Here is a 12,150-nt window from a genome sequence, read left to right on the forward strand (position 1 = left end):
GCAGGAGGCTCCCCTGTCTCCAGCAGCAGGCCGTCGTCAAGGCAACCGGGCTGCCATGGCAACCGCGCTGACGCTGAGCAGAAGAGCTTCCTGCTGACGCCGTGAAACTACATGGAAAGCGACACAAAAGTAACGCAAAGACACGGCATTTTTAACTTTTAAAGCTTCGATTTAGCGGCAGTAGTGTGGTTTAAATCTTCCGTGTTGTATGTGACAGCTTTTTAACTCTCTCTTATTGTTGTGTTTTAACTTTCTGTGCTCTTTTTTTTATGAAGGATTGAAGCCGAGAAACAACAACTCCAACTGCAAGAAAAGAAACCTCAACAGCTGATTATTAATGCATTTAACAAGACCTAAATCCTCCAAAGGACGAAGCAGGCCCGCTGTCAACACCTCTCTGTATGGAGGTGACACAGACAGACCACCTGAGTCTGGATTAAGTAGGCCTGATAAAACCCTGCGCTCCCAGTCTCAGCCCATAATGTGGCAGGCCGGCCAGCTGAGCCAAGATCAAGTCCTGCAGATGTTGCAACAAGCCCCTGCTGCCCTTCCACAGTCTTTAAACAAGTACAAGGTGCTCCCATCCATCGAGAGGAGGAGGTCAGAGGCGAGTCCTGCAAGAAATCTGGATAAACAGATGTCAAAGCTGCACCTGTGTGATGATGCTCTCCTGCAGCAGAGGCAGAGGTATGAGGAGCCGGATCTCCCCTCAGCCATGGTTGTGACAAACACCAGCAGCTTTGAGGTGAACAAGAGATCTGATGGGATTCAACCTCCTCCTGATCCAGACACAAAAATAACCAAAGAGATACAAGAAGATGGCTCTTTTGGTAGTTTGCTGTTAGCCATCAGGGCCCCATGTGGGAGGAGGTATCAGCAGCACTTTGACCCCTCAGACGCTCTGTGGAAGGTGAGAGCCAGCGCAGAGGCCAGGTACGGGACCAGGTACGGAGAGGTTTCCGTGGAGACCATGGACGTGCCACGCAGGACCTTCACAGACATGGATATGACTTTGGGCCAGTGTGGCATCGTGAACAGATCCGTGCTGTGCATCTCTCAGACTGACAGCGAGGTGGAGCAGGAGAGAGTCTGAGTCACTAAAGTCCAGTTTGTTGCAGTTGAAATGAGACTACCTGGTGGTTTTTATACATACACAGGGTTGTCTATTCCAGTTACTAAAGCTTATTCAGTACATTTAAATCCACTTATTAAGTTTGGTAACTTGTTTTGCTGTACTATTGCACATAATAATAATTGATTGATTGGTTGCCAACTAATCAGCACCTATTTTCATAATCTATTTATCGTTTTTGAGTCATTTTTAACCCTCTTGGGTCTAAATTGACCCTGGGACAGCAGACATGAACTAAAAAATGAGGTATTATTTCATTTAAATGACGCTTATTGACCATAATTAAAAAAAAAAAAAAAAGTGTAAAATCTGTCAAACCAGACCGAGTCAGTTTCGAGGACAAAAGTTGCATGTCAATGGGAAGACAACAGGAGGGTTAAGAAAGAAGTCAAAATTTGCTGATTCCAGCGTCTCAAATGTGAATATTTTCTGATTTTATTTAGTCTTCTGTAATAAACTGAATATTTTTTGGGTTGCGGACCCAAAAAAAGACATTTGAGGACAGTCAGCCTGGACTTTGGGAAACAAGGATCAACTTTTTTCACCATTTTCTGAAATGTTTTGGGCCAAACTAGTCAATTAATATAAAAAAAAAAAAAAAAAATCAATAATGATAATAATTAGTTGCAGCCTTATAATAATCCAGACAGCTGCATTTAAATGTATCTTATGTCTGTATATAACCACAGCTGCCCTATGGACATTTACAATTATATATATATATATATTCTATTTGTTAGATTTCACAATATTTGAATGGAAGCAGCAGCACAGTAAGCACTCAGATATAGATATGGTTTTATGTATTGATTTAAACATGAGCATCTGGTTTAAGTATGTAAATTTTGCAGTAGTGTTGGCATTCAATACCAAAGTATAATCAGATGTTATTGTATTTACACAGGCATGCTGACAAATGCAATCTGTTTATTTTCCCATTTCCACATTTCCTTTAAATGTTCTTAAATGCCAAATTAAAAGTTTTCTCATTAGGATGCCGAGACCCAGCAGCTCATTACGGTCGCTCATTAAGGGTTGAAAATATCTGGTGAGTACTTTTTTTTTTTTTTAAATACTAAAACTACTGTCCTGCTTCTCAAGAGTGTTAATGAACATTAATACAGTGAAAATTAGCCTTCATCTTGTGACTGTGCCTCTTTAACCAGTGTGTGTTGAGTCATGGAGTCTAGACAAACGCAACATGCAGCGCAAAAAAAAAAAAAAAGAGAGATATCTGATGAATGCACGCTGAACAAGAAAAATAGTGAGCACTCAACTGTTATATTGTACCCGACTGAACTGAGTCACAATATTATTTCTGTATGGATAAGAGAGGAGTGTGTGTGATGACGACTCGAAAATAACACTTCAAGACTAATCAAATATCCTTCAACATACACTTGAGACGTATGACACCTGTTCACTCTGGAAGATTTATTCAAACAATCTATCACACTGTTAAAGTTCAAAATCCTGGTCGCAGCATTTCAGGAGCAATAAACTCAACAGGTTTCACATTTCACAGTATATATTTATTAGTTTCTTTTTTTTTTGTCCACACAAAAACTGAGCAACGGCTCTGAATTCACAGTCTCATAAAGCATCAAAATAAATGCTGAAGGAAAGTAAGACGTCAACTACCACTAAGCTGAAACAGGCATTTTCACCCCTTAAAATGCTTCAAGTCACTCGTGGATATTTTAAATAAACTCAACCTTGATCAAACCATGCAAAAACATCTAGAGTTGAGACACACTAATACATTTCACTTCATATAATCAAAAACACAGCAAACCATAAACTGCAATATTAAGCACCACCCATCAAAGATGCTGTTAAACAGCTAGTGGTTAGTTTTTTTTACGCCTCTAGGAGACATTTTAAGGCTTAAGGTGACTTCAGTGATCAATCAAAAAGTCGGACAAATCAAATTCAATCTTAAAGTGAAAACAGTTACTGCCTTGAAAGATTGCATATTCAAACATTAGCACGCATCTCTCTTTATGTAAACAATATAATGCAAACAATAAACCCTTGAAAAAGAACTCAAGTCACATTTGAGGTAACACGTCTAACTGCTTCGGGGTTAGGAAGTGCAAGGAAACGAAGCGCTTAGGTCATCAGACTCTCCATTTCTTCAAGATTGTCGGTATCAAGTTTTGTGATCTTCCTGTCTGTGGGAGAAAGAAAAAACATGTTGGCATCCTAATTTAAATAAGTAAAAACATTTACACTAAGTATGTCATTTATCTATAATATCCTTCATAATTCATCACTATATACACTCATACTGATATTATGCGTTTGATTTTAAACTGATAGTATTAATCAATCAATCATCAATCAATATGTATCAAAAGCTAAATCATGAGCGTCTCCATAAACAGAAGTAACTGACTCTAGTTTATTAATTTAATTTAAAGTACAAACATTTAAATTAGCAGGTTTGTCAGCTACAAAATACATGTGTCACTCCGTGTGTTTCAAGGCCAGGAAGGAAAGGAGGACGGGAGGGAGGAAGGTAGGAAAGGAGTAAGGAGGGAGGGAGGAAAAGAGGAAGGAAGTAAGGAGAGAAGTAAGGAAGGAAGGAAGGAAGGAAGGAAGGAAGGAATGAGAAAGGAAAGGAGTAAGGAGCCCGTACTGAAATGCATCTCGATCTGGTTGATGATGTCCATGCTGTGCTTGCTGTCCACCATGTTGACGGCGAACCCTCTCCTGCCGAAGCGCCCGGTGCGGCCGATCCGGTGAAGGTACGTCTCGTTGTCAGCGTTCCCATCCATGTCCACAGGGAGGTCAAAGTTCACCACCAGCGACACCTGCTCCACATCGATACCTGTGCAACGTAATGAGTAAGTGATGAAATATTGACCCTCACTTCCTAACAGTAACACCATGTTTTCTCTCTCTCACCTCTGGAGCACACGTTTGTGGTCACGAGCACCTTCTCCTTGCCCTGCCTGAAGCGTTCGATGACAGCAGCTCTCTGCTCCACGGTCATCTCCCCGCTCAACAGCGCCACCTGGTGTCCCTCTTTGGTCAGGTGTGCAGTGAGCCAAGAAGCCATCTTGCGAGTCTGCAGAAGACAAAAAAAAGAACACAAAAACACATTAGCTAAACTGAACAGCTCATATTAAGCCTTGGAAGATGTTGTGATACTCCACTAGATTAGAAACTTGAAATCTTGGTTAATTCATCAACAGAAATGTACTCTGCCCAGTTGTATGAGTATCTAACAGTACCGTGCACCATGTTTGACCTTGCTGATCTCTCGCTTACTCTTTAAATATTTCATCTCTTACTTTCACAAAAGCCCTCCTAGGAACAGGTGTTGCAAATTAACATTCACTATAAACACTGTGATACTTACATCAGCCAGTTATTCTAGCCTGTCTATATATATTGTATCTGTCCCTATTAAATAAACCATGATTACAATAATAATAATAATAATAATTATAATAATAATAAAAAAATCGGTGATAATGGAGACTTGGAGAAAGTGACGCCAATAAATAGGTTTTGTTTAAAAAAAAAAAAGAAGCCCAAAATAATATGTTTCCTATAACCTAAGACCAAGAAAGGTAGCAAATTCACACATTAAAGACCTGGAACCATCCAGTTTTTTTTGGCATATTTGCTTTAAAACTGTCAAACAATTATAAAAAAAATAATTGTCACTATTCCTTTAATCGACTAATCAACTAATTGCTGCAGCTGTAGCCAGTTTCATTCTCTAAATTATGGCTGCCTGCACAAAAAATTCCACAACAATCCATCAAATAGATGTTGAAATGTTTAAGACCCAACTGCCTTCGCCATCCCTCGGCTTGTTGACGTGGTTACTTAGGCAGAACGTATTAAACCGCTACAAACTGTGGCACAGTTCGTCACATCTGTAGCGCTCCTCTGAGATTCGGGTCGTATCAGTGAATGATGGTGGCATTTAGTCAAGACACCTCTGCTGGAGAGCAAATGACGTCATTTCTCTCGCTCTCTCCCTCTTGAGCTGGCAACAGAGAGGAACAATGACGCTGTATGAAAAGCTGCTGTATAAAAAATCCCAAAAGCAAGGCGCCCCTTTCTTAAAGCAGAGGTGTCAAACTCATTTTCATTCAAGGGCCACATACTGCCCAATTTTATCCATTAAAAAGATGGAAGGAAGGAAGGAAGGAAGGAAGGAAGGCAGGAAGGACAGATAGAAGGAAGGAAGGACAGATAGAAGGAAGGAAGGACAGATAGAAGGAAGGAAGAAAAAGAAGACAGAAAGGGAGGGAGGAAGGAAAAGAAGGAGAAGGAAGAGAAGACAGGAATGAGAGATGGAAGGAATAAAGGGAGGGAGGAAGGAAGGAAGGAAAGAAGGAAGAAAAAGAAGGAAGGAAGGAAGGAAGGAAGGAAGGAAGGAAGGAAAATAAGACAGGAAGGAAAGAAGGAAGAAAAGAAGACAGGAAGGCAGGACAGAAGGAAGGAAGAAAAAGAAGACAGAAAGGAAGGAAGGAAGGGAAGATGGAAGGAAGGGAGGAATAAGGAAAGTGGGCTGCACTGGACCCCTTGGCGGGCCGGATCTGGCCCACGGGCCGCATGTTTGACATCCCTGTCTTAAAGCTTTTCATTTCCTGGAAAGAAAGAATAACCCCTGCTGTGGAAATAGATGCAATTTTCTGTATTTTTACTTAATGTGAAGAGATTTCATGTGCAGAGCCAAACCGACACGGCAATCCATTTAATAGCTGTTGTATAAATTGAGTCTAGGGGCTCGATGATGCTTTCACAGTGGCAGTAACTGACTCACGTGGCAGAAGATCATGGCCTGTGCGATTGTGAGGCTCCCGTACAGATTGCACAGGGAGGTAAACTTGTCCTCCTTCTCCTTGCAGACCACGTAGAACTGCTTGATGGTGTCCAGCGTTTCCTCTTCGCGCTTCAGCCTGATGATATTGGGGTCGGGGACCACCTGCTCGGCGAACCTCCACACGGACTCCTCGAAGGTTGCGGAGAAAAGGAGCATCTGACAGTCTTTATTCAGCATTCTGCAACAGTAAGGAAGAGAATGAGGGATTAAAGCAAGAAAGCAAGAAGTGTTATATGAATATAAAAATAATCAATGCCTGATCTTTTTAAGCCCTGCAATATTGTGACAAGAGGAGCTTAATGCCCCTTCCAGCACCAGCAGAGGCCAGAGTCTATTGACGCTTTTAAACAGCAGCTAAAGTCTCACTTTGATTCTCTGGCTTTTTAAATTGTATTGAAACTGTTTTATTTGTTTTCTTTGAATTTTACACTTAAATTTAATTCTATTTTAATTTTGATCCTTTCATGCTTGTATATGCGTATATATTATAATCTGTCTTTGTGAAGCACTTTGGTGTGAAGTCTATTTGCTTTTTAACCTTTGTGTCGTCCTCCCGGGTCAAATTGACCCCATCTGTTTTGACTGTTCCTTCTTTCCTTCCCTCCCTCCTTCCTTCCTTCCCTCCTTCCTCCTTCTTTCCTTCCCTCCCTCCCTCCCTCCTTCTTTCCTTCCCTCCCTCCTTCTTTCCTTTCCTTCCTTCCCTCCCTCCCTCCTTCTTTCCTTCCCTCCCTCCTTCTTTCCTTTCCTTCCCTCCCTCCTTTCCTAACTTCCTTCCCTGACTCGAGGACAACAGGAGGGTTAAAGTGCTATATGAATAAAATAAACATGAATCATCATCATCATCAGTGGATACTTGTAGGTTTATCTGAACTTGGCCCACCTATGGATACGGATGCTCTGGTCTCGGTGACCCTGCGTGGCGATCATCACGTCAGCCTCGTCCAGCACAAACATGGTGATCTTCTTGGGGTCGATGAGTTTGTACTTGGTGCACCAGTCGAGGACGGTGCCCGGTGTCCCGATGACAATCTGCTCCTGCAACTTAATGCCTCGCTCCACTGAACAGAGAGCACAAATTCATGCAGCGACAGAGCCAACCATGTCTACCAAATGACTCGAAATATTTTGTCGTCGATCCCGTCAGACGTCATTTACCATTACAGTCAAGTTACTTACCTTTGTTGCCCCGAATGGCATATGCCAATTTAACATCAGGGTAGAATTTCCCCATTTGCTCGATCACTTGTCCAATCTGCAGAGCGAGCTCGTATGTTGGGGAGATGCAGAGACACTGGAAGAATCAAACAGTTTTTAAACCCATGAGTACTTTTCAGACTACAGACTAGTGAATCCTGGCTGGAGGCGCAGATTAAATGTTCTGCTTACCTGAGTCCACTTGTTGGCCGTGTCTACATGGCTGAGCATGGCCAGAGAAAAAGCAGCAGTTTTACCTGTGCCAGACTGAGACTGGGCGATCAGATTCTGAGGTCTGAAACCACAGAAAATACACAAAAAAACAGCTTGACGAATGTTAAAGGAATAGTTACACATTCTGGGAAATATGCTTATTCACTGTCTAGCAAAATATTAGATGAAAAGATTGATAAAAACAACAAATTGCCATTTTTACACCTTTGTACAGATTAAAATGAGATCATGTGTTCATTTATGAGCTTTGGAGGTACTGATGAGCAGACTTTGTTACCTTTGGACAGAGCCACGTTAGCAGCTTACCCTTGTTTCCAGTCTTCATGCCAAAACAAGCGTCTCCTTGTTGCAGCATCATATTTAAAAGACAGATGAGAGTGATATCCTCTCATCTAACCAATTCCCCCCCCCCAAGATCAATAAAGGACTTCTGATTCTGATCATTTTGCAATAAAAAAAATACCAAAATGATTATTCTATTATTATTATAATAATTATCAATAGGTGCCAAATCATTTTCTGTCAATTGCTGCAACTCTACCATCTGTAGAAGCAGAGTAGAGGTTTCTGGCACAGATTCTCCTACTTCCAAGGTGCATGGAGATAAAAAGTTGTTCTGTGCTGGAGCTTTGCCTTTTGTGAACTCTACCATCCTGTAATGTTTTGTTCTTAGACTTACAATTTATTTAAAAATACGCTCAACCCCAAAAGTTTGGAATAACACAGTGGCTGCCAAGTCTTCTGAGAAGACAAACTCCCTGTGAGCATTTGTTGAAAATACACTCACCTGTAGGTGGTTTGAAGCTTTCCACAGTTTGAACATGCTGGCTGTGTTTTAGGTCGGGAACCGCTGGACTAAACTAGCTAATTCTATAAAGTAATATAATGCAACACATTGTTAAAGATGACACCTTTTTGGTTTTTGACTCAGGCTCACATTTCAGATGTCTATGAGTTGTTAACAGCTCCACCAAATAGTGATTTTTCCCTCTAAACTTCTCACATGGTTTCATTTCAATAAATGTTCAAATGATCCAATATTTCACCAAAAATCAAAGATTAGAGTAAAGTCCAAAAACTGAAAACACATTTGTGTATCAGAACTTAAGTTTTTTTCTTCTTTCCTCTCCCATTAATCATCTCACCACCCCTCACATTTATCTGCTGACCCTTTGGAGGGGCCTGACCCCTAGGTTGGGAACCACTGGACTGAACTAGCTAACTGTATATAAAGTAGTATAAACTAGCCAACTGTATATAAAGTAGTGTAAACTAGCTAACTGTATATAAAGTAGTATAAACTAGCTAACTGTATATAAAGTAGTATAAACTAGCTCCACCTCCAGCAGCTACAACAGTAACATGCTGCTCTAACACTGATGCTTCACTATTAATAATCTAATGACATATTTTTGTTCAAAAATGACTAAAATATGAACATAGTTGCCTGTTAATGTTCTGTAGACTAAATGACTAATCTCGTTGCAGTTCTACAATCTTGGAGAGTTTCTTCTAAGATGTGACAGGCGGGAAGATGAAAAAGTTTTGTACACTACTTCTAAAATTAGCTGACTAACACTGCAGCTGCATAGTCTTCTGTGAAAATGAAATTGCTTTGAGTCTTGAAAATATATACTCACCTGGAAGTCATAAACTATACTGTAACCTTTACTCTGCCTGTAGGAGGCCTGAAGCTTTCCACAGTTTCGACATACTGGCTGTCAAAAGAAACTGGCTGCATTTTCAAACACTGTTTTGTAAAAGATAATTAATCATCTCGTCTTTGCCACATTGATTTCCAGCTGGCTGATTGTTGTCAGTTCATTTTCAGTCGGTGCGCTAATTGATTAATCAATTAAGTGTTCCCGCACCACTTCAGAGGAGTAAAACACAAACTCACGGCTGTGCCAGCATCATGGGCAAAGCATTCTCCTGGATCTTGGAGGGTCTGTTGAAACCCATGTCGTACACCCCCTTCAGCAGCTCGGGCTTCCTGTTGATCAACAAGTCAAAAATAACAAGGAAAAAAGGGAAAAGTGGATGAGTACGAAAAAAACAAAATATTCATGTTCTCATTTGTTTGCATGAAAACCCATTTCCACCAATGTGATGAAAAAAAGACACTAAGTCAAAGTTAGAAACTCAAAATAATGACTTAGTATCCTTACACTGCTTTTTCCACTATACTGCTCTCAATTTGACTTAGTTTATCATTTTGACTTAACTCAAGTTAGTTTAAGTTAACCCTCCTGTTGTCCTCGAGTCAAGGAAGGAAGGGAGGGAGGAAGAAGAAAGGAAAGGAAAAGGAAGGGGGAAGGAAGGAAAGAAATAAGGACAGAGGAAAGAAGGAAGGAAGGGAGGAAGAAGGAAAGAGGAAGTAAATAAGGGAGGAAGGAAGGAAGGAAAGAAGGATGAAGGATGGAGGGAGGGAGGGAGGGAGGACAGGAGGAAGGGAGGAAAGAGAGAGGAAGGACAGACGGAAGGAAGGAAAGAAGGAGGGAGGGAGGAAGGGAGGGAGGGAGGAAAGAGAGAGGAAGGACAGACGGAAGGAAGGAGGGTAGGAAGGAAGGACAGAAGGAAGGGAGGAAAGAAGGAACAGTCAAAACAGACAGGGTCACGAGGGTTAAGTAAGTATCTCAAAATAATGATTTAGTAGTATCTCACTATCTTTAGATACAAAGTCATTATTTTGAGATACCTAACTTAAACTGAGTTAAGTCAAAATGAGAAACTATCAAAATAAGAGAAACTAAGTCAAATTGACAGCAGAACAGTGGAAAAAGTAGCAGTGTAAGATACTAAGTAATTATTTTGAGATACCTAACTTAACGTAAACTAACTTAGTTAACTCAAAATGAGAAACCATCTCAAAATAATGAGAAACTAAGTCAAATTGACACAGCAGTAGAGGTGGAAAAAGTAGCAGCCGAGATACATATGAGCAATATTCCTGGCTATTGAGAGCCAGATAATACTCACAGCCTCAGCTCCTCAAACGTCTTGACGGAGTACAGAGGAGAGGTGGGGTCCCGCTGCAGCACCTCCACCTGGTTCCTGTTCCTCACCAGAGACCTGCGGATCAGCTTATTCAGCAGAGACTGCTCGGCCAGATCCACTTTATCCACATCTTTCCTGCAGCTCCCATTTTCAGCCTTCTCCGGCAAAATGTTTCCTGCACAGGTGGAGAAAGAGGGGGGAGGTAACTTTAATTTAGATTTTTTATGGCAGTGGGATATTTTGTCCCTAAAGAACTCAAAATAACATTTTTGAGGCACAAACAAGATTAAGAGTTGAAAAAGACAGTCTCTTCTACTCAGAGTTTGACTGCTTTTCCTTTTTTACATCTTTGATTTTCAGGTTTAGACAGAATTAGTCATTACCTGAAAAACATTTAACAAAAAAAATATAAATATTGGATGATATTGTAAATAAATAAATATGAAATGAATGTAAACAGAAAAATAAACACGTGCAAATATTGAAACCCCCCCACAAAGTGTCCTATTTCCCCTTAACCTAAACATTAAAGTTATTCAATTGCTTCATTATTTAATATAAAGCTTATAAATGATCACAGTGAGTTACTTTATTTGCAGTGAGTCAGCAGTTTTTTTAATTTAAAGTTTTAATTAAAGACTTTACCATTAATATCTCCTTTCAGGTTTCGTTGACCACGAACCCGATCCAGTTTCTTCGACAGGTCAAACTAAAACATGAAGAAAAAAAAAAACATTTTAATGCATTATTTTTTCTTTCCTAAAACCTGTATGACTGATGCAACAATTTAAAAAAAACTGCGCAGAAACATTTGACCAACACCGACATGGCTGTAGCAGCAGATGCAGCAAATTAGCCTGCTGAGCTAACAGGGACGGGATGGGCATGATTAATCAAAGTTTTTTAAGCTCCTAGTTTATCACCTTTTATTTATTTTAAAACTCACCTGCACAGATGGAGTTGTTGCTTCTTGCACGTCGACAGCGAGCGCCCACGAGTCTCCAGACATTTTCTATAACATTAAAAGTTGAGAGAGAGGGAAAGGGGGGGGTTGAATAAATCTGTCGAGAGACGAGCTACACACACACACACATACGTACGTACACTCACACGCACTCACTTATTTTTTTTTTTTTAATCAAAAAGTTTGGTGTCAGCGTTGACCTGAACCAACCGCAGCACGCTGGACCACACCACACTCAATGCTGCTTTCAAGCGCGTCGGAAAATAGGCTTTGCTTTTAAAAACACCTGAGCAATCAGAGGTAATAAATTACTAAAAATCGAGAAATTAAAAACATAAAAGAAGCAACATGTGAATCATTTTTACGACGTCTTCATACTTTTTGTATCTTTAAATAAAACACAATTTTATAACTTTAATGAAACAGCTAATTATACCATTTATCCACTACATAAAAGTCACAATTATGTTTCTACTTCGTCTTTGTATGATGCTTGGTTATCATATATCGCTCACATTAGTTTATTATCTTCTTTACGCATCTGCTTAACCCGTTTGTTTTCACTAATTCAAAAAAAGTAAACGCTCAAACGTGTTTAAGATAACATTTACGAGGTTTATGAGGAGCACCTGAACGCATCGCAGTATCCCACCCTGTTTGTAAAGGGAACTTTCTGACTCACCCGTCACAGATGATCTGCGCACCACTAAACTACATAATGAGGTATTTAATCAGTTCAAGGCAGTAGATTGTTGTCATCTTTGTGTAAATCCGTGAAAA

General features: G+C 40.2%; 2 protein-coding genes across 3 annotated transcripts; one reads left to right on the top strand and one right to left on the bottom strand.

The window, feature by feature from the left end:
• The first annotated feature begins 337 nt into the window (after positions 1-337).
• ubxn10 (UBX domain protein 10) lies at positions 338-1,093 on the top strand. Its single transcript, XM_053317995.1, has 2 exons — positions 338-654; positions 736-1,093. Exons 1-2 carry the CDS (start codon positions 338-340, stop codon positions 1,091-1,093), a joined length of 675 nt encoding a protein of 224 aa, XP_053173970.1.
• Positions 1,094-3,244: 2,151 nt separating this feature from the next.
• ddx19a (DEAD-box helicase 19a) lies at positions 3,245-11,415 on the bottom strand. Of its 2 annotated transcripts, XM_053317381.1 has the most exons (11): positions 11,353-11,415; positions 11,052-11,115; positions 10,389-10,581; positions 9,310-9,402; positions 7,368-7,470; positions 7,158-7,272; positions 6,862-7,039; positions 5,922-6,159; positions 4,043-4,205; positions 3,774-3,965; positions 3,245-3,306 (listed from the first exon to the last, which is right to left on the bottom strand). In XM_053317381.1, exons 1-11 carry the CDS (start codon positions 11,413-11,415, stop codon positions 3,245-3,247), a joined length of 1,464 nt encoding a protein of 487 aa, XP_053173356.1. The 2 variants fall into 2 exon arrangements, with proteins under 2 accessions (XP_053173356.1, XP_053173357.1); XM_053317382.1 differs by lacking the exon at positions 11,052-11,115 and having other exon boundaries at positions 10,389-10,589; positions 11,363-11,415.
• Positions 11,416-12,150: the final 735 nt, after the last annotated feature.

Source organism: Scomber japonicus, chromosome 4 (assembly GCF_027409825.1).
Source record: "Scomber japonicus isolate fScoJap1 chromosome 4, fScoJap1.pri, whole genome shotgun sequence".
Lineage (NCBI taxonomy): Eukaryota > Metazoa > Chordata > Actinopteri > Scombriformes > Scombridae > Scomber > Scomber japonicus.